The sequence below is a fragment of the Propithecus coquereli genome, unplaced genomic scaffold, assembly GCF_000956105.1.
Source record: "Propithecus coquereli isolate 6110/MARCELLA unplaced genomic scaffold, Pcoq_1.0 Scaffold10, whole genome shotgun sequence".
Classification (NCBI taxonomy): Eukaryota; Metazoa; Chordata; class Mammalia; order Primates; family Indriidae; genus Propithecus; species Propithecus coquereli.
Genome location: NW_012133858.1, coordinates 14,457,602 through 14,479,444, shown reverse-complemented (window position 1 = coordinate 14,479,444; position 21,843 = coordinate 14,457,602). Strand labels below are relative to the sequence as shown.

At 36.9% G+C, this 21,843-nt stretch overlaps 1 protein-coding gene across 5 annotated transcripts in view; it reads left to right on the top strand.

The window, feature by feature from the left end:
* Window positions 1-21,843, top strand: part of TP63 (tumor protein p63) — a 221,784-nt gene that overhangs the window by 186,980 nt on the left and 12,961 nt on the right. For 3 of the 5 annotated variants that reach the window (XM_012640202.1, XM_012640194.1, XM_012640211.1), the window contains 6 exons: window positions 4,261-4,447; window positions 6,477-6,592; window positions 7,630-7,739; window positions 8,419-8,555; window positions 10,335-10,417; window positions 13,690-13,826. In XM_012640202.1, coding sequence (XP_012495656.1) covers window positions 4,261-4,447; window positions 6,477-6,592; window positions 7,630-7,739; window positions 8,419-8,555; window positions 10,335-10,417; window positions 13,690-13,826 — 770 coding nt within the window. Of the gene's footprint in view, window positions 1-4,260; window positions 4,448-6,476; window positions 6,593-7,629; window positions 7,740-8,418; window positions 8,556-10,334; window positions 10,418-13,689; window positions 13,827-19,791; window positions 21,194-21,843 lie in introns of those variants that run through there. The other 2 variants (XM_012640219.1, XM_012640229.1) reach the window with 2 other exon arrangements.

Below are 21,843 nucleotides of genomic sequence, written 5' to 3'. Positions count from 1 at the left end.
TAAATATAAATTTAAAAAGTATGTGAAAAGATGCTCAACATCATTAATCATCAGAGAAATGTTAATTTAAACCACAATGAGTCCTACTACATACATACTAGAATGGCATAAATTAAAAAAAAAAAACAATACCAAGTGCTGGCAAGGATGTGAAACCCTCATATATTGCAAGTCACAGGGGAAAATGGCACAGCCTCTTTGTAAAACAATTTGGCATTTTCTTAAAAAGTTAAATATACACTTACCCAGCAATCATACTCCTAGGTATCTATTGACAAATATTTGTACAGGAATGTTCATAATAGTTTTTTCATATAGAGGAAAATTGGAAATAATTGAGTTGATAAATAATGGAATTCCACTCAAAGATAAAATAGAATACTGATACATGCAGAAGCACGGATAGGTCTCAAAAGCATGATCACATAAGATTATACACTATATTTTTCCAATTATATAGAATTCCGTAAAGGTAAAACTATAGTGAGAAAAAGCTGCCATGTGATTTCCTGGGGCCAGGTATTGGGGAGGGAATTAACTGCAAAAGGCTAAACATAATGGGGCGAGGGGGAGGCTGGAAATATTCTATATTTGATTTGATTATGGTAGTGGTTACACAACTGTGTGCATTTGTCAAATCATCAACTTGTACACTTAAAAATTAATGTGCTTTAAAGAAAAATATACCATGTAAAACAAAACAAAAAAAACCTGCACAAAAGGAATAAATTGGGTCTTAGAACTAAAGAATCTCATCAGTGTTGGGGATCAATTTAGAGGTGACTTTTAAAAATTATAGAGAGAAAGTGAGATGTTAAAAAAGGCCACATGTGTTCAAATTTTTAGCCTTTGCTGACTTGAATCATCAGGGTATTTAAAAATCTTGGTGCAAATCAGATTCCCATTTTTGCAATCTTGCAGAAGCCTGGCAAATTGGAGAAGATGATAGTGCTCTCTGATAAGGGATAAGAGAAGTAGGCAGGTCTCAGGAATTGTTAACACACTGTAGGCCAGGGAGAATAAATTTAGTACTAGAAAAAAATATTAAATGTCATCACAGAACCAATTTGCAAACAATGAAGCAAGTAAAATTGCAGAGACTTGGCTTTGTAAACAAGCGATTCTGCCAGACCACTTCAGCCCCTCTAGTTACTATTAATAAATGGCAGGCCTGGTGGTTTAACCAAAAGCAATAAACGTAATGCATCTTGGCTGTAGTCAGATATTTTGATTTACTCAAATATGAAACTCTCATCACTAAAATTGGAAAATATTGTCTACAGTACCAGATGCAGTCCTAGCTAAAAAGTGACATCTAAATTGCCCTGGCATGGTGTGGGGAACAGAGGAAAAATAAAAATGTACCAGACAGGGAATGACACTTTGAATTGTGGGTGATGAATGTATATGGCGTTTGAGGCATTAAAGAATTCATATGAGTAGAACATGGGGTGGAAAATGTGGAGGGTGGTGTGGAGGAATGAGAGGGAGAGAGGGCCAGAATACAAAGGGCCTTACAAAGTCCTTAATGAACCATGTTAAAGAGCAGGACCTTATTCTCGAATTCCCCAGAGCCATAGTAGAAGTACTGACAGACAGCTCAGCTAGTACCAGAGTCCAGGCCAGCTTTCTACTAGCCCAAAGTTTTTTCAACTCTATCTCTTGTTTCCTCTCCCTACAATTAAATGAGCAAACATTAGACTGAGAAATAAGTAAAATGAAATTGTTGATGTTAAGTAGACCACTTTTGAGCTCCAGTTTAATGTTAGAGAAGATTGAATATGTTTTAACTTGATTCAGAAAAGAGCCACAATGTTGGAAATTAGAAGCATCTTTTCTGTGTGACTTCAGACAAGTCTTTTCTGTGCCCTAACTTTCTTATCTATAAAATAGGGACAATAGTATACATCTATTGTCTGTTATGTGCAATCCTGAAATTCAAAGAGCTCTAAAAACTAAAAGTTTGTATGGTTTTGTTTTGATTTTCTAAGTTTGTGGCATACTCATTTGGAGGTGAATCCCAGTCCAAGCTATGAGGCTTGACAGTCATTTCCAAGTTAGTGTGAATTATTTGTGTATTCTGCAGAAATGTTAGTGTTTGATCATGGGGTGCTGCCCTAAATCCTGCTGGAAATGTTGATAATATATGCTATATGAACTTTACTCCCTTTTGAAAATCTAAACGATTCTAGCTTCTGAAACTTCTGGCCCCAGGGGTTTCAGATAAGAGATTGTATACCTCTAATACCTTCCTCATAGGGTTGTGTGAGGATTACATTTCTTACAAAGGAATTTGGTAAATGATGAAGCTATTTTTATTTATCATTATTTAAACTCAGAAATTAGATTACCCGCTGCCATCTGTGAGAATAAGTGAGGATCAGTACTTGATGTTTAACCTTATTCTTAGTGCTTTTATGCTTCAGTCTGTCAAGCTTGATTTATAGTATAACAATTATTGAAATGGAATGTTTCTCTACAGAAACTTTCCTACTTCGAATACTTATCCTTCATTTTTGCAATCTTTACATACTTGGAAGGATGCCTTATTTGCCTTCGGGTGTTAGCTGACAGGCGTATTTTTCAGTCATCTTTCCTAAGGTTCATCTTATGAAATTCATGTTTAGATTATGTATTATATACCTCCTAACAAAAACACAAATGGATATGCTTATTCTCTTGGCATTCTCAGTAAAAATGAGTCCTTAATATGTTCTAAAACAATGTTTGTAAAGTCATTGGTTAAAAACACAAGAGCAGAAATATCCATCTAAAGTTTATTCAGCGTTTCCCAAGTAAAAATTTATTTTTGTGGTAGAATCTTGGCATGATTCCTATTTCTTCAAGCTACGTAAAACCCTTTTGCTATGTTTAATCCATGGCCTGTGGGCATGGAGGACTGATTTTGCAATACTCTTCTGGCATTGGGAAATTTTTAACTAAAAATTTCATATACTGAACTACTTGGGAGAAAAGAAAAGATCATTTAAATAAATGTTATATTTCAAAAGGAAGAGTTAGACAATCATTTTAAAAGTGGATTTTGCTGGGGTATTAGCTTTTAGTGAGAGTTGGGGTGGGACATCTCAATAATGAATCTGTTTGCCACTCTGGCTCCAGCTCCCCTGTGTCTTTGCCCTGGAAGGATATTGCTGCCAACTTAGGATTGCAACCTGTGTGTATGTTTACCCTTTGTTTGGATAAGTGTTACTAGGTGCCCCACTCTTGGCCAGCAATTCTAGTGCCTGGGTGGTTTTGCCTCAGCATCTGAGCGAGTAGGAATGGAGTAATAGAGCATTGACCCCAAGAACAGAGGTGTAAGGATTAGAATGAAGACTTGCTTTTCTGTTCAGAGGTGAGGGAGGGGAAGCAACACAGGATAGGACCTTTTTATTTCTATTTCGTTCTACGTCTCATGCTTTCTCTACGCTATTTTGCCAACTCTACAACCAACTAACCACCACTGAACTTGCTCTCTCTGAAGAAGGAAGAGTGGGCAGGAAAAGTTTCACTCACTTGTGAGTGAAAAGATCTGGACTCCTTCTTTGCCATGATTAGCTGTGTTACATTAGGCCAGTTGTTTGGGGGAGTATAGGACTGAAGGGTCCGTTCTCGCTCCTGCATTCCCGTATGCTCTGAAATTAGAAGATACATGCAATAATTTGGGAGAGATCTTGCCTTGCAGTTCTCAAGCTGGTTAACCTCTGGTTAAATCTCTCCAATCTCTGGTGGATATTCCATTTTAAAAAAATTCCATGAACCCTAATTCCTATGAGTCTCTCTAGAGTATTTTAAAGGCTGGATTAATTATAATCTGCTAAGCAGAGAGCTGTCTTTATGATTTATTGTTTAATATCACTCAATACATGAAAACACTGTTTTTCCATTTAGTTTCTGGTTATCCATGAAGCTACTCATGGTATTAATCATTTAAACCCCCTCTGAGCCTCAGTTTCTTCATCCTACAGAGAAGATATTAAATAACAGAAAATAATGGTATAAATGTGCTTTGATAAATATAAAACCTTTTGTAAACATAGGATTTTAAGTAAAATACCAAAAAATTATTATGAATTTGATTAATGAATATGGCTTCCTCTAGTAAGATTGCCATACATCGTATATGCAGTAGCCAATGGCAAACATGCAGCTATAAAGGCTATAAAACATGGATACATTTTCAGTGTTCTGATGTGTAATGTAACAATATCTCCTGTCGGTTGTCTCCTTCCCTCCATCCCTGGCCCCATCTCTAAGCAGTATTCTACTGAACTGAAGAAACTGTACTGCCAAATTGCAAAGACATGCCCCATCCAGATCAAGGTGATGACCCCACCTCCTCAGGGCGCCGTAATTCGCGCCATGCCCGTCTACAAGAAGGCTGAGCACGTCACTGAGGTGGTAAAACGGTGCCCCAACCATGAGCTGAGCCGTGAATTCAATGAGGGTAAGGAGCATTGGAATCTGTAACTGTTTGGTTAAGTTCCTTGAAGGTAAAGATCCTGTGGGTATTTTTGTTTGGAACCTGCCTACCTGGTTCAGACTTCTGCAATCTAATTGCAGCTCAGTCTGTCTTTTTGGTTGACAGTGTCCAAAAATAATGGTAAGTAAATTTGTGACTTTCACAATGGTTGAACTATTTAATTTAACATTAGTGGTTACTAGATGATCTGGACTACCACGACTGGTCTACTCCCTGCTGCTCCTTTCCTTTTCTTTGTTTTTTTTTCTTTTTCATAAATGAGAGAGTGTAAGGAGAACAACATGTTAGCTGTTCTTCTTGACCCAGGCTCTGCTATTCAGCTGTAGTTTCTTTCCCAGAGAAACAGGAGGACTCCGCCACACAGGAGTGGGGAACCTGCAGCCTTGGGGCTACATGTGGCCCTCCAGATCCCCAAATGCGGCTCCTCGACCAAATCCAAATTTCACAAAACAAATCCTTTATTAAAAGGATTAAGTTCTTTATTAAAAGGATTTGTTTTGTGAAATTTGGATTCAGTCAAAAGGCTGCACTCAAGGATCCAGAAGGCCACATGTGTCCCCAAGGCTGCCGTTTCCCTACCCCCAGGGGGGAATAGTCGAATGAAAGAGTGGGAGTCAGGGGAGTAGGTATCTTGAGGGTCACGTTTAAGCTCTGTGTCCACGAATAAGCCATGCCCTATCTTCTGAGCCTCAGATCCAAGCTTTGGAGAAGGAATCACTATTTCCAAAGGTTCCCTTAAATTTGTTATAATGGTTCCATGAAGGGGGACTAAGTAGAAAATACTGAAAAGTGGAAAGTAAGATAGGGGAAAGCATAAGGAATCATCAATGAGTGATGAGAGTGAAGGAGGGGTTGGAAGTTAGGATACTTTATAGGAAAAATACTAAAAACATAAGGATTGGTAAATAGAATGTATAAATATAAAGAATATAATAGAGTGTAGAGAAAATTAATGGAGGAAGAAAGAGAATAGATAAAAATTTTAAAGTAGAAAATAAAGTCAAAATCCTCCTTAACCCAACTATTTTTTATACATGCATTCCTAGTCCTTGTCTACATAACATTATCCATACATTTCTGTCTTGCTTATCACTTAACAATATGCCATAAACAGTATCCCATATAGATAGGCTCCATTATCCATTTACCTAACTGCCTGTGTCCCATCAAGATGATAATATTTTTAAACTGTTTTCTCATTTTTGGACTAATAGTTGTTTTTAGTTTTTACCATAATAGATGATGCTGCAGAGAACATCATGATACATTTAACTTTTTACTTCGATTGAATATTTTTTTGTGGAATGGAACTACGTGGCCTAAGGTTAAGAACAGCTTTATGAATCCCAATTCTTAGAACATCTTCCTTTTTTGTATACCAAATGCTGTAAGACTTTGCATAAGTTCTTTTTAAAACCTACTTGTCTTTTATTGTCCCCAACCTGGGACTCCTTCAGCAAAGTAAAGCCAGCAAGTTTCTTATCTTTATAACCAAAGCAAGATTTGAAAATGGAGAAGGAGAAAAGAATAAGCAAAGTGAAAGTCATATGCTTGCTGTCTTCTGCTTATTTAGTATCCTTGTTGATCAGGCTTTTGGGCAACATTTTTAACAGTCGAACTGATTTTTTTTTTTTTATTGCTCCTTTCCTTCTATTTTTCATGGAAGCTATCAAAATGCTCTCCGTGGATGAGTCAAAGATATAGTTACAGAGTTCTATAAAACCTTGACTTGTTAACCTTAAACTGCAAAGTATAGGACTGCTCTCTTAAACATAGATGAGCATTCCAGCCTCTTCCATTACTATAAAGGTTGAGATACCTTCATGTATCATATTAGATATCTGGCAACAGGATCTGCCCCTTTTTTCAAGGATGTATATTTCCTTTAATACACGTACCATTTCTTTGGCCACCAACATTCTGTCTATGAAGTTTCATTTTGTTTTCTTTACTTTGAAGGTAAGGAACTATTTTGTCTTTTTCTGTTTTGCAGGACAGATTGCCCCTCCTAGTCATTTGATTCGAGTAGAAGGGAACAGCCATGCCCAATACGTAGAAGACCCCATCACAGGAAGACAGAGTGTGCTGGTACCTTATGAGCCACCACAGGTAAAAATAAATAAATGAATAAAATTACACACACACATGCAAACACACATATATATGTGTATATATAGAGAGAGAGACAGCAAGAAAGAAAGAGAGAATAGGCAGACTTGAGAGAGCATTAGTTTCAGCAACAGGGAGTATTGCTAGCAAATATGTAACATTTTTTGTATTTTTTTCTCCCTATTCTCCACATGCCTTTCCTTCAAAGCTCCAAAATATGTACTGAACTAACTGGTAACATGGCTCTGTGCCCATGTTCCCATCTTAAGGGCAGATAATAATTGAACTGGGCTTATACATGGCATTGTTTTATCCAGCTGGCAATTGCACTGGGAGTGCATGTGCAACGGTAATGGATGCAAGTATTTTTACACTAGTCAGTAGGTGGGATAGCTGAAGAGGAATCTCTTAAAGTTTGAATGAACAGATGGCAGATTTGTAAATCTGTCATGTAAACCAGAGTCTTGTGGTAGTAAGGAACCCAAAGTTCTTTGGTTTTCTACCTTACTAAATAGGCCTTTGACGTGTGACTCTCCCTCTCTGGGCTTCAGTTGCCTTACCCATAAGTGTGCACTTTGGACCAGATTATTTAATTCTGAGAATGTTTGGAATTCCAGAGTGTTATTAACAGAAGTGTATATTCAAATCTATGTCATAGTGTTTTATTCGTATAGGGAAAATATCCTTGGAGCATTGCTGCTGTTCTGGTAACTTTTTCCAGCCTTCTCTTTTCAGTGATATTCATGTATGTGGTATAGCCTATTTGGATTGGGTGATGTGGATCAGCTTGCAAATGAACAGGATCAAAAATCAGTTATAGCCTGTCTTACCTAACATAGTGTCCAATGTTGCAAAAATCAGTTTTAAGCTTCCCAGGAGGCAAGACAAAGAAAAATCTATAATGAGTTTCAAAGTTTGTCTTCCTGGAAGGAAGCATATCACTTCAGAATTGGGATGCTTTAAATAGAGGGAAGAATTTAAAAGGAAGAGGATCAGTTCAAGCCATTGTTAACACAATTTTTCCCCCCTGTGCTTAGGTTGGCACTGAATTCACGACAGTCTTGTACAATTTCATGTGTAACAGCAGTTGTGTTGGAGGGATGAACCGCCGTCCAATTTTAATCATTGTTACTCTGGAAACCAGAGAGTAAGTGGCATATGTAGAACTGTCATTCTCTAAAAAATCATGGGCAGAGAGGGGGCAAAGTGAAATTGTGTCTGCTTTATCATTAACTTTGCATGTATAGCAGAGAGCTACCCTTGATTTTGTCCTTTGTACTTTAAATCCTTGCTGCAAACACTTACATAAAAGATCTAAGAAAGCAGAGACAGACGAGGGTGGGTAGAGGGAGGAAAAAAGAGCCGGGAAAGGTGTGCAAGTGGCTTCATACCTGAATTCTTGACATTTGACTGGAATTGTTTCTGATTAGACAGTGTTTGTTTTCATGTGGCCCCCAAGGCATTTGACAGTTTCTTTGAATAAGTCTGGGCTGCCTAAGGGGATTTTATCCTGAGACATCCACTGGCTTAACTCAAGTTTCCTTCAGAATATGTAGCTAAATACAGCTGTTCGGCTAATGGCTTGGAGGTTCTTTGCAGAACAAATGGAATGTTATTTACTAATACTGCTTGTGGCATGTAAGCACTTTTGTGTTCTGCCTAGCGCTTTGGGGTCCATCCTCAAAGCAGCCATGGCTGAGCTGGTGGTGGTGGCGATGGTGCACAGGCCATGGTCAATATTGGAAATGGAAATGGGAGAACTCTAGGAGACCTTTAAAATTCTTTGAATTTAACCTTTTATCCCCTTTTTTTCCCCTAATTCGTAGTGGGCAGGTCCTGGGCCGGCGCTGCTTTGAGGCCCGGATCTGTGCTTGCCCAGGAAGAGACAGGAAGGCAGATGAAGACAGCATCAGAAAGCAGCAAGTTTCGGATAGCACAAAGAACGGTGATGGTACGAAGCGCCGTAAGTAGATGTAGTGGCCAAACGGGGTAGGGTTGAGTCCTTTCCAGATGTTGGGCATGGGGTGATATTGGAGAATCTGCATGATAAGACCCATAAGCCTTAGCAGAAAGTATGACTTGAGGCCCCAGAGCCAGTCGGTTTAGGTACAGCATTTAAATGGACTCCAGGTGTGTAACACAGCTTTTTAAATGCAGATAACCATTGTGAGATGTCCTAGTCCAGCAGTCTTCAAAATGTGACTTCCACCAGCAGCATGAACATTGTCTAGACACTGGGTAGAAATGCAACTTCTCAGGCCCCTGATTTTCTGTATCAGGAACTTGATGTGTGAGGCACAGTTATTGGTGTTTAATAAGCCTTCCTGGTGATTCTAGCCTACAGTTTTAAAATCAGTGTCTTAGCCTATTGGTATCAATTTATCTTTTAGTTATTAAGCGTTAGGGCTGAAAATAGCATCTTTTCACCTCATGACTCTATGAGAACAACAAGATTTGGGATGCATTTCATCAAACACAGTCTGCAGAGCATGCAAATCTGGGTTTCATGGAGTCTTTACATGTATGACCTTCTGGGGACATCGGTTACATCATCAATTGTTTTCAAACTTGTATTTTTAATTGGTGAAAACTTTTTCAAAATGGAATATTTCAAGGAACGTACAATGCAAAATAAAGCAGAGCTGCTCCAGTTGAAGAGAGTGGGATTTGGGAGTTGTCTGTAGCCCTATGTTTTACCTTCAACCTCCCCTTGCTGATGAGGTTCACCTCCACAGAGTCCTGGGACTCCACTTACAAAGTCTGAAAAACACTGATCCCCTGTGCTTCTTGTGGCAAAATTTAATTCTAGAAGGTCCCTTGCATAAGCCTGCTATCACTTCAACAAGGGTTTAAAGTACACCACACTATGGCTTATTTTTGAAAAAGGGTTTAATCTTATCATTGATTACTATCCAGAAGAAATAAAAATTATATTATACTTTATGGGAGAACCCATCACCATAGGTTTTAACTATTCAGTATGATATGCTTTTCCTGTTCTGATCATTCCTCAAAAATTCATACATATGATAAAAATTTTATGCATGTACACACATACGTATATATGTATCTCTGTTATAATTTTACTCTTGAGTCTGCCTGGTAGCGTAGTTCCTGAGCTTATTCCCTAATCACCCCAGTTACCTACAAATTAATGACTTTCAATAAGACATGTTAACTAAATTTTGGTAGAAGGATCATCTCTAAAGCTATACTTTGAATGTAGTTTCTAATGTGGGAAACCTTAGGAATATATCACTCATTAATTCCCTAATTTTGCCATTGGCAAGACAACTTCTACAACTTGCATTACTTCCTTGGAAGATGAATGATCTGAAAAATAAAATGCAAAGCCAATTTCTCTCTGTTTTTAATGGCTGTTCACAGACAGACATCAGGAAGACACAGGGTTTCCTGCAGCATTACTTAAGCCAAAGGCCATTTCCCAGCATCTTGGCTTTGATTTCCTTCATTTATTCTTTCCCGTCTTCCCCCCACCTCTTTATTGATAGGGTCACACTTAATGTAAAATCAATTGTTACCAATTAAATGGATACTTAGGATTAGAATCTTTAATCTCACAGGTGTTGCTGGTGCTACTGTCTATTTAATATGTATTAGTAAATCTTACTGATATTAACATTCAATTATTAAATATGTCAAACACATATTTAATATGTTTAATATGTGTAATTTCTTCAGAAGTATTCCTAGGATAAAACTTGCATGTTTCCTCCACCAGCTTTTCGTCAGAACACACATGGTATCCAGATGACATCCATCAAGAAACGAAGATCCCCAGATGATGAACTGTTATACTTACCAGTGAGTCTCCCTTGGGCGTTCATGGTTGCTTCATGTTAACCTTCTTTAAATGATCTTTTACTATATGGTCACCTTCTAGTTATCTGTGGCAAAAGAAAAAGAGATGTCTTAGTCAGTTGAGACTGCTGCAACAAAGTACCATAGACTAGGTGGCTTATAAATCACAGAAATTTATTTTCTCACAATTTTAGAAGCTGAAAGTGTGAGATTAAAGTGCCACCTGCTTGGTCTGGTGAGGGCTCTCTTTGAAGTTGCTAACTTCTATCTTCTTATATCCTCATATAGAGGAAAGGGCTAGAGAGGTCTCTAGGGTCTTTTTTTATAAGGGCACTAATACCATTCATGAAGGCTCCACCCTCATGACCTTCTCAAAGGCCCCACCTCCTAATGTCATCACTTTGGGGATTAGGATTTCAACATATGAATTTTGGAGGAACACACACATTCAGTCCATGTTGTTGTTGAGAGGGGGCTAATGTTATAAAATAGAAATAATATATGTTTTGAAAATTTAGGAAATTACCCATTCCTGTTACAGTTCTGGAATATATTAATAGTGTGAGCTTCTGTACTTACCTACCCACCCAGTTGAAGTCACCCTCCTAACATAACTTTTTCTACCCAAATACTTAAAATTAATTTGTACTTCATTACTGGAGAATAATAAGATTATCCTAGATAGCATGGCCATACCAATTTAGGCCAGAAATTTTGTCAGAAAGAGTTCACAAAATTGATAATACAGCAATTATAGAGTTGATTATGATTTATTTTAGCAAGTGCTATAAAGAAAGCTGAGCAAGACAGAATCCTCAGTTAGAGTTGGCCCTCCTTATCTGTGGGTTCCACATCTGTAGACTCAACCAACTACGGATCAACAGTATTAATACTTGAAAAAAAAACAATAAAAAATAGCAATATAAAATGTTATTTTAAAGAACAATACAACAATAAATAATATAATCATAAAAATAATACAAATACAAAAACAATACAATATAACAACTATTTATATAGCACTTACATTGTATCAGGTATTATACATAATCTAGAGGTACAGTATACAGGCAGTAAAATGCACCTACTTTAAGTGTATAAACCCATGAGTTTTGGCAAACACACTAAATAATATAATCATAAAAATAATACAAAAACAATACAATATAACAACTATTTATATAGCACTTACATTGTATCAGGTATTATACATAATCTAGAGGTAAAGTATACAGAGGATGTCCATACATTACATACAAATTCTGTACCGTTTTATATAAGGGATATGACCATCTGAGAGTTTTCATATCTGGGGGGCCAGAGGGGCAGAAAAGGGTCCTGAATTTAATCCCCTGCATATACCAAGTGATGAATGTATATGTAAATGGCCAGGAGGCTTGGCCCAATTATCATGTAAGAATCTCATTCTTTTCTACAAGCAACATTAGCCCTCTTGAGGTCACAAATGAGGTCACTTTATTAGACTGTAGTTGTAGTTAGTTGAATTCTTAGTGCCTTAGGTCTTTGCTATCTAGAGTGGCAGTGAAGTTTTGGTGACCAGTATAACCCTTGATGCCATCTAAAATGACATGAGATATGGACAGACAGGGCCAGGAGATTTGACTGTGAGCCACCTCCCTGGGATTGAACTAAAGCAACTCAACAGGTTTGGGTGTCCCCTACCTTCTTCCCCACCTTCTTTGGGCCCTGACCCTCAGGGAAATAGATTGCCGATAGACCAATCAGACAGTGAGTTAGCTGAGACGCTCGGTGTCTTGCTTCTCAAGACATATATGGAAACTGACTTGTGACCTTTAAGTAAAACATTACCCTGATATACTAAATATTCCAAAAGACTTAATATGTTTTCACCCAAGGAGACAGAAACTACTTGAAAAGCTATTTTAAAATTTCAGTTTGTACTAATGAAGGAGGTACCCTATAATGAGTTAATCTTAAGTTTAGTGAAGTATTAGCCAAACTAAAGTTTGTGGGGGCAATAACTCTATTAAGTTAGCATGTATTTACTTGGTGTTTGTTGAGTGGCAAATATGCTAGACCCTGAGCATTTAGACATTAGTAGGCCACAAGTGTTACTTTCAAAGAGTTTGCCTTCTGCTGAAGACACAGTTATAAGGTAATAAGATAAATGCTTCCCTAGAGCTAGGTAGGCATAGAGCTATGGAAGCACAGAGGAAGGACCAAAGATGCAGACCTGAAGAGTAAGGTCAGGAACAGCTTCTCAGAGAAGGGACCCCAGAGCTGGGATGAGTAGGAGCTCAACACAAGGTAGGAACATCTTTCCATTTCTGAATTCTGACAAATTCTGCCTTTCATATTCAGGGTGGGGAGAGGCAGGTGTAGTGCCTAGGGTGGAAAATTTAAATAGGCACTAACTCTCAGGGCCGTGCATGTGCCCTAAGTGCCGATTTTCCTCACCCTAGTTTTGGCCTTGCTCATATTTCTTGAAGCTTTTATGAGACCCTCTTAAAGATAGAAACACATTTTATCCCAGCTGAAAACTTTTGTCCTACCAGATATAGTTATGGTCAATTCTCATTTATTTATGGTAGTAATGTTTTATAAAAGCACTGTGAAAACTGTTAGTCAATGCAGAACCATTGCTCCTAAGAGAAATGCAGGACTAGGTTCCTTTGAGCTCTGGTCACAATATTTTATCAACAGATCAACATATAATCTTGTTTTATGTGTATTTTTGTTTGAAGACATCTTATTTAATTTATACCAATACTGTTGACTTATTAACATTGAACTCATGGCCAGTAGCACTGTAACTCATGCCTGAATGAAGCTTATCTAACACATGTGTTTTCTTTGTAAGGCACATCATGGCCTTCTTGCACTTAGAAACACTAGACAGAATTTCAGCACTATACTTGGATATTATTTTAAATAGTGAGATTACCCAGAAAAAGCACAACATTGTGAACTATACTGTACTAAATAGAACATGAAAAGAACTCAGGTGTACACCAGGAGAGCTGAAATGAGACAGCAGAGCATCTCCTTGTTTGGCCTACTTCAGCGGGGTCCTTGCACAGGTGACTCAAATCATCTGTCACTCTACACATGTCTGCAAATGACCACAAAAACACCAGGAGTATTGATTTTCATGTTACAGATAAATGTTAGCAAGTAAGTGAATAGAGAGATTCTGCAAATACAGAATCCATGACTGTAGAGGATTCACTGTGCTTCTAACATTTCTACAGCTTTTCATTTCTCCCTCTCTTTCCTTCTACTCACTTATGTAGGTGAGGGGCCGTGAGACTTACGAAATGCTGTTGAAGATCAAAGAATCCCTGGAACTCATGCAGTACCTTCCTCAGCACACAATTGAAACATACAGGCAACAGCAGCAGCAGCAGCACCAGCACTTACTTCAGAAACAGTGAGTGTATCGACTATCAACTTGTCGTTTTAGGACGCATGAGCAAGGGTGACTGTTTATTAGCATCAGTAACAGGGTGATTGATGGGCAGTGATGATGTGAGGCAGCAGATTACAGTAGATTGAGATGAGCTGGTGTGGCATTCCTTGTTCAGTTTCAATTTTTTTATGTGACTTATAAACTTTCCTTAGGAGTTCCATCTGTGTTCTGAAATTGAATTCAAACCATTTCTGGTGACTTACAAAGAAACTCACACTGAGTTTTATTTTTCTCTGATCCATACACATCTGTCAATAAAACGATTTTTAGTACATGCTGTATTCAAGTAGTAATGTTTATATTTTTAAAAAAAAAATCTTTCCCTATCCCAGTGGATTGTCTGACACATCTCCTGGAATGTACACAATCCATTTTTGGGAATACCACTGTATTCTAGGGATAGCAAATAGGTTTTATTATAAAGTGACTTGTTCAAGTGCTGTGTTGTGAAGGGATGCTAAGACCTAGTGCATGCTTACAGAAAATATCTGGGTACAGAAGGACAAGGTAGCATCATCTTGCCACATTTTAGCATCCCTGCTTTAGATCGTCTTCTAGTAATACATTGTTACATAAATTAAGCCAGATTTGGCAAACATATTACCATATACATATGACCTATTTATATGTTAAGTTTTATCTTGCCTCTTGGATCTTTAATGATGTTTTATGACTAATAAGAATAGAATAGCGCTTATGAAAGGATGGGAGGCTGGCCAATCAGAACTCTGTTTATATTTACCTTTCTGTGGTCAGGAATAATCACTTGTTAGTTTAATTAAGATACTATATGTGTGCTGGAAGAATTGCCAGAGTCTCTGTAGATAAATTTAAAATATATACATTTTGAGCCCTTTATAGTAATTCAAACATTCAACATTTCTCTTCAGGCAAAAAAAGAAATGAAGTTAAAAACTATTTTACCTGAGGCAAAGATTATCTTTTACAACAAAAAGGCAAATGAACAATAAATAGTGGATCTTTTCTGATGTGTTATGAGCTATTATAGGGCATTAGGTAGGGAAAATGTAATAAAGAGGGCGTGTTATTCTCTTTTTTAATGAACATAAATGCAGTTGAGGAGGCTGGAATGCATCTCTCTTGCCAGCAGAGACATCCTCTGCACACCTGTTGGCTACAGGGTGGGGTGGGCAGCAGAGGGATAGGAAAAAAGCATGCTCCCCGTTCAAAGGATGTTAAACTACTTGAGCGTCTAAAACCCTTTTTGGCCAGGAGGGATCTCATCATTTACTTTCAGCATGAAAATTTTGCAAATTGTAATTATATGGTTTTACATGTAAGGCTAAGCAGAAAGTTTAATCAAGGGGTTCCTTGGGAACACAGAGTATTCCAAAGGAAAATTAGAACTCAGGGTTGCAGACACAATTGCCATTGCCAACCATATGGATTCTTTGGGAAATCAGATGGAAATACATGTTAATATATTTAAGGTCAAAATGATTTAGTTCTTAGAAAATCATACAACAGGGATCAAAGAAACAGAGACCTATAACACCACATACAGACCCATAGAGGATAAATACCTTCCCCAAGATATGTATGTTATAGTATTAAGAAATTTTCTCAAATTGCCTCCAGTTCACTCTGGAAAAGTTTGACTCAGTCAAAATGATCCCGGAAGAATTACAGAGTAACAGTATCAGCTGAACTAGTTGCTCTGTGATACTGTTTCCTATTTTTTCCCCCCAGTTAATAGGAAAAAGTCTGACCATCTAGCACAGAGATTGGCAACATTTTTTTTTTTTCCTGTAAAGTACTGGTAATAAATATTTTAGGCTTTCTGGTCCATATGGTCTCTTGTAACAACCCAGCTCTGCAATCGTAGCACTAAAACAGCAATAGACCATGCATAAACGAATGAGAGTGGCTGTTACAATAAAACTTTATTTATGGGCCCTGGAATTTGAAATTCTATAATTCTCAGATGTCGTGAAATGTTATTTATTTGAAAATATTTTCCCACTCCCCATATTTAAAAATGTAACAACCATTCTTAGCTTATAGGCCAAAGTTGGCCCACTCACTGTAGTTTGTCAGTCCCTCTTACACATAAATGAGTGGCTCTTCTTTCATTGCTTTTTGAGCTCAGATTTTATCTGATAAGTGTACTTGTATGTATATTCTAAGGTAGAAAGATATTAAAGTGTTTTAGAAAATTCTAAAGTTATTTTAAAGTGACATTTCAGTATCTAATAAAATGACAACATTTTTTTTACAGAGATCTCTTTTGTCTGGGAAAGGGAGGCATGCCCATCCAGATATAAAATATGGTTAATGACACAACCCCATTGTCAGATAAGGCTAGAACACTTGACTTGATTCATGCAACAAATTATTGAAGACCTGCTTTGTGAAAGCATGAAGATAGAGATGAGAAAGATGGGATTCCTGCCTTCCCATAGTTTACAATTTAGTGGTCAATTCCTAACCAAGTACCCTTTGAATTTTAAGAAAAACTCAAGAAATTTATTCTCAGCATTGCATAAGTTAATAGGGCAATTTTAAACAGCTTCTATAAGTCATACAAGAAAAAAAACAGTTTAGTGTCATGTTCTAGAGACTGGACAAGCCAGGAGGATTGACATCATTCACTCAGAGACATATGCCATTTGTGTTTGTTTACATGATACACATGAAAATACATAGCCCTGTGTCCCTACGTGATGAATTATCTAGTACTTAATGTCTGACTGGCTTGCATTGCTCTAAAGGAAAATTTTTTATTATTCATATTTCATAAAATAATCCATTTCATCAGAGAAGAAAATACATCTTAATATTATGTTATTTTAGAAAGTCCAAAAGATTTTAGGGACATATTTTCACTTTTTTTCATGTGTGGCCACAGATAAATAGTGGGGAATTAGCAGTTTCATAGTTCCCTGGTGTGTTCATTTAAATGTATCATGTGCATGTTTTTGAGTGTATCTCACAGCTGTGATAATTTGTGCATGGAAATCTAACAGACTGCTAAATCAAATCTTTGCAAAATATAGACATTTGGTCTAATTATGTCTTTGTAACATTATATATACATGGGTCTCCAATGATTGATATGCATCTCTATAAATTCTCCAGTTGCTGTATTCTTCAGCTGAATTTTTTTTCAGCTCTAATTTTTATGCAAATCTCCAAGAAAGAGCATGAATGACTAGACAAAGAAAAATGGGATTCTAATTTCTTGGCAATCATTTGAAAAGAACAAATCAGCTTGGAAATTGCCTGTAATAGCCTGTGATTTCCTTTCCAAAAACATAGTACCAATTTTCTGCTGGTAAGGGATCAATTTTTTGCCTTTCTTTATAGTACAGGGAAAATTAGAGGGAAGGGAATATACTTTCTACAAGGTGGCAGTCAAATATTTTCAGTTTAATTACTTCTATTAGTTTCCCGCTATGTGTTTTCTTTCTGCTTGCTTTTCATTTGTGCATGGTTTTTCTTTTTTAAAAATTACTTTACAATTACCTTCATGATCATAGGCTTTACGGAAGATGGATTTTACAGAATTGCTGGGAATCAAATTGTTATAGATACAAGTAGGCTTTTCACTCTTTATGAAGAAATTTGATTTTAATTCATTGGCCTGCATTGGTATAAATAGAGGGAATTATGTTTCTAGAAGCCAGAATCAAATGTGATGACAAATTGGGCACAGTCTAGCCTCCTTTCCTTCATAATGTCAAGGGGCGTTAACTCTTAAGATAGTTTTGCAGAAGCCACTTAAGACCTATTTTTCAATCTTTTGGCCTCTCTATATATCAGAACAGTATTATTTCTTTTTCTCTTTTTTTCCTATAATTTCCCCTTCATCTTGGCTTTCATCCTGATCTAAGGCCAACATCACTTTGTCACAATTTTGCTCAGCCTAACTCTTGCTTCCCTCTGGAAAATTATTTTTGAGCTCCTGCAGGTTAAATCTTATTTAAATTGTAAGACTGATATGTGACATCCTGAGGAGCCCTCAGTGTTTCCTTCTCTTTTGTGATCTCTTGATGATTGTGGCTCAATAGTAATACAAGTCAGAGAATATCGGAACACAGCAGGATCTTCAAGACCACAGTTCCAGCTCCTTAGATCACAGCTGGAGGAACTTGAGGCCTGATGAACTACACCTGTGATTTTATAGTCAGTTCATAATAAAGCTAAGACTAGAATCAGATTTAGAACACAGAGCTCTTTGCAATGATTTGTTTGCTTCATTAGTTATGCAAGCTGTAATTATAAAACTAAAGCATCTATTTCCATTTCTCTCTCTTTACAGTTAGTTTGTATTTATTCTTGCTGTTTCAGTTTAAAGTCCTATATCTGTAAGCTCATTTGAGTATGGTTATCTTCAAGAATACTGATGGTCTTTTCTCCCTCAGATTCATATATCTGAGAGAGAAGCAAGCAACAATTCAGGATTATCAATGTAGAAGAGAGCAGAGGACACAAATCTCCAAACTAATGGAAGCTATTAGCAACATATTTCTATGTTTGACAAAGAAATCCTCCACGTTTCTAGAATATTTGTTTAAAATTGCTAGCTTTATTAGGTAAAAAAAAAAAAAAGATGAATATTGGCAATTTCATGTGATTCAACGTATAGTTCTTATGAACTTCACAAGTTTTATTGTTTATAATGTTACTTTTGGACTTTATAGTTGTGTTATAAAGTTTTCAGGGCAGAAATTTATTAGCTCTGAATTAGTAATAAAGAAAAAAACTTAAAGATTAATTAAACTTGGCTAGATTAAATCTAAGTTCTCACATTTCATATTCATTTCAGAATTAGTCTCAATTCTAGGTTTGAAAGTCTGCACCCCTCTGAGCTGTGTACTCTTACCATGGCTAGAACACTAGTGTGATTTCTATGTGTTGTCTCATGCCAGTCTTTACTTCAAGAGAAGACCCAAACTTTAATATTCAAACACAGAGTCAAAGTTTTAGTTCTTTGGTTGACAGTAAATTGCCTCCCTACTAATTTGTATTTTAGTATATTCTGTTAAGTTGATATTACTTCTTTCTGATAAGACGATTTACTGAATCTTAGCACTAACCAAGTAAAAATGCCTTTGTTCCTTTGAAAGAGATTACCAAACATGATTCAAAGAGCCAGCCTGGGAAACAATTCCCAAACAGTTCATGGGGTTGCATAACCTTTTGCAAAATATAAAGGATTTGTTCCTGGCATCCTTGTGGCATAATTGATTCCTTAATTATGTAAAAGTTGCTTTCATGAGTTTGTTATATGCATTTATAGGCCAAGTTTGTGACTGAAAGGATTAAGATATTTATCCATCTCAATCTGGGCACCTACAAAATGCTCATTAATAGTTCTTTACAAATGCATGATGATGCAGCCCCCATACTGATAATATCATATTTCTTCATACTTCGTAGTTACCTAGACAAGAAAGGTAATGAGGTATAATAATTGGGCAGATGACATTTTACAAAAGATCAAAGTTTATTCTTGTTCCTACATTCCCTTTTTCAATTAATTGAATCCAGTAAACAACATGCTAAGCACTGCGTCAAGCACCTTGACCTGTCTTGTCTCAGTAGTCCTCAAATGGATCACCTTGTGGAACTCGTTAAAATATATATTCCTGGGCCCCAGCCTGATGTCAGAGGGAATCCAGGAAAACGCAATTTTTATAAGCTCCACAATTGATTCTGATATATACTCCTGGTTAACTACTACTGCCTTATCTCATTTCTTCTTCATGAAAATCTTGAGGAGAAGTCTCTGAGTAATTTTAAAGGAGGATGAAAAGGGAGAAACAAAAGTAGATTTGCAGGCATTCTGTTCTGTCTATGCTATGATCATGAAGGTATGAGGAATGTGTTTCTGTATTCAAGCGATTTGAATATATGAAGTCCTAAGCCTTCATCTTTTCTTTTCTCTGGTTCCTCTCTGCAGTCTCCTTTCAGCCTGCTTCAGGAATGAGCTTGTGGAGCCCCGGAGAGAAACTCCAAAACAGTCTGACGTCTTCTTTAGACATTCCAACCCCCCAAACCGATCAGTGTACCCGTAGATCCCCATCTCTGTATTTTAAGCCTGTGTGTTTGTTGTGTTTCCATGTGTGTATGTGTGTGTGTATGTGTGTGTGTGTGTGTACCCAGCCCTCATAAACAGGATTTGAAGACACTTTGGCTCTGAGACCCAACTGCTCAAAGGCACACAGCCACTAGTGAGAAAATCTTTTGAAGGGACTCAAAACTTTACAAGAAAGGACGTTTTCTGCAGATTTTGTATCCTTAGATCAGGAAACACTGTTCGTCTGTGACCTTTTTGTTGTTTCCTGGGAGGGAGGAGGTCAGGTGGGGAAAAGGGGCATTAAGATGTTCATTAGAACCCTTTGCTGTTTTCTTCTGTTGTGTTTCTAGAACTCATAAAGAAGCTTTTGAGCAGGTCTCAAACTTAAGATGTCTTTTTAAGAAAAGGAGAAAAAAGTTGTTGTCGTCTGTACATAAGTAAATTGGAGGTGACGGAGAGACCCAATGGGGCCCTTTGAATGCTGGTCATGCAGTAATGTTGCTAATATTAACAAACAAAGATGTCAGGTGTACTGCTGAGCAGAGAGGTGATAATTAACACCAATTTTGGGGGGTGAGATATTCTTCTCTTCTTTCTGGGGACTTGCTTAATTAATGTCCTCCTCTCACGTGTAGGTAGAAAGTTCATTAATGCCATGTCAGATCGTATCTTTTCCACCGTATGTCAGCTCTGATATGATACAGTTTTCTTTGCATATGAAACCCTGGAGACCCACTACCAAAACTGTTGTTTACACCCCATGGCAGGTAAACTTACTTTGTGGTTTTAATAGAAAGATAAAACCATCCCAGGAGTACTGCCCCAGGCAGTTGTTTACTATTATTTAGTGCCCAACATGAAGTTCAAAGTCCCATCACCAAATCTATGATTAATTTGTTTAATTAGAGCTCCTAGTCCTCAGTCCTACCTACCCTAAACCCAGCCACGTGACTGATACTGTTCAAATGCACTTATTCAGGAGACTTATGTTTTGATTAAGTGAGATCCAAGCAGACATGTGGTAAAATCAACACTCCTGGCCTAGAAATTAAAGATAGAGTAGATGACTCAGAGAGTTTAGAAAATGTTAATTTCTTTTCATTTTAAAAATGTACTTTAAAATAATAGCATACAGACTTTAAAAATCTATCCTGTCTCCCCATCTCCCCACACCTAATCACCAGTGCTGTATTTTCTATGTCCCCACAATGATTTCTTGTTATTGAGGCTGTTGCTTTATGAATGTGTGATTTTAATTTTAAATAAACTTTTGCATCTTGGTTTATGTTGCAGTTTTTTGTTTCTGTCTCTCTTGCTTTTTTTCCCGTTGAATACTAGAATATTCTTATGCAGGTGTTTGAAGTACCATGTGTAGATCTAAAGAACAAGAATAATAGAACAGCCACTTTGGTCCCATCTACATTTCTTCTGTCAGTATTTGATGTTTTTATTTAAGATTCTCTATCAAGGTCATCAGTCCTAAAAATTAATTATTAATACAATAACTAATGTCTAAACTAACTTAAAAAAATATTAGCCCTATGATGAGTGTTTAATTTCATCATAGGGAGCCAGGCAAGGTAGAGTCATTTATTGACATCTCTGAACAAGCCTCAAGTTGTCTTAATTTGCTAAATTTTCTAAAATGAATTTAAATCAAATCCCAGTTTTTAAAATAGTTTGGCTTCTGTGAAATGCACATTAGCAAGTATTTGGCCAGAAATCTATAGAGGAACCTGTTGTCCATTTTTTTTAAAAATTACAATATGTTTTGAGCTTTGAATAATTGCTTTTAAAAGCTTAATGGATTTTTCTAAATAAAAACAATCTAGCAGCTTAGATAAATACTTTAGAACAAACAGTATTTGAAAAGTATTTTTAATTAGTCTAATAACTTTGATTCACAAAGACTTTAAAGGATTGGTGAGTATGTTT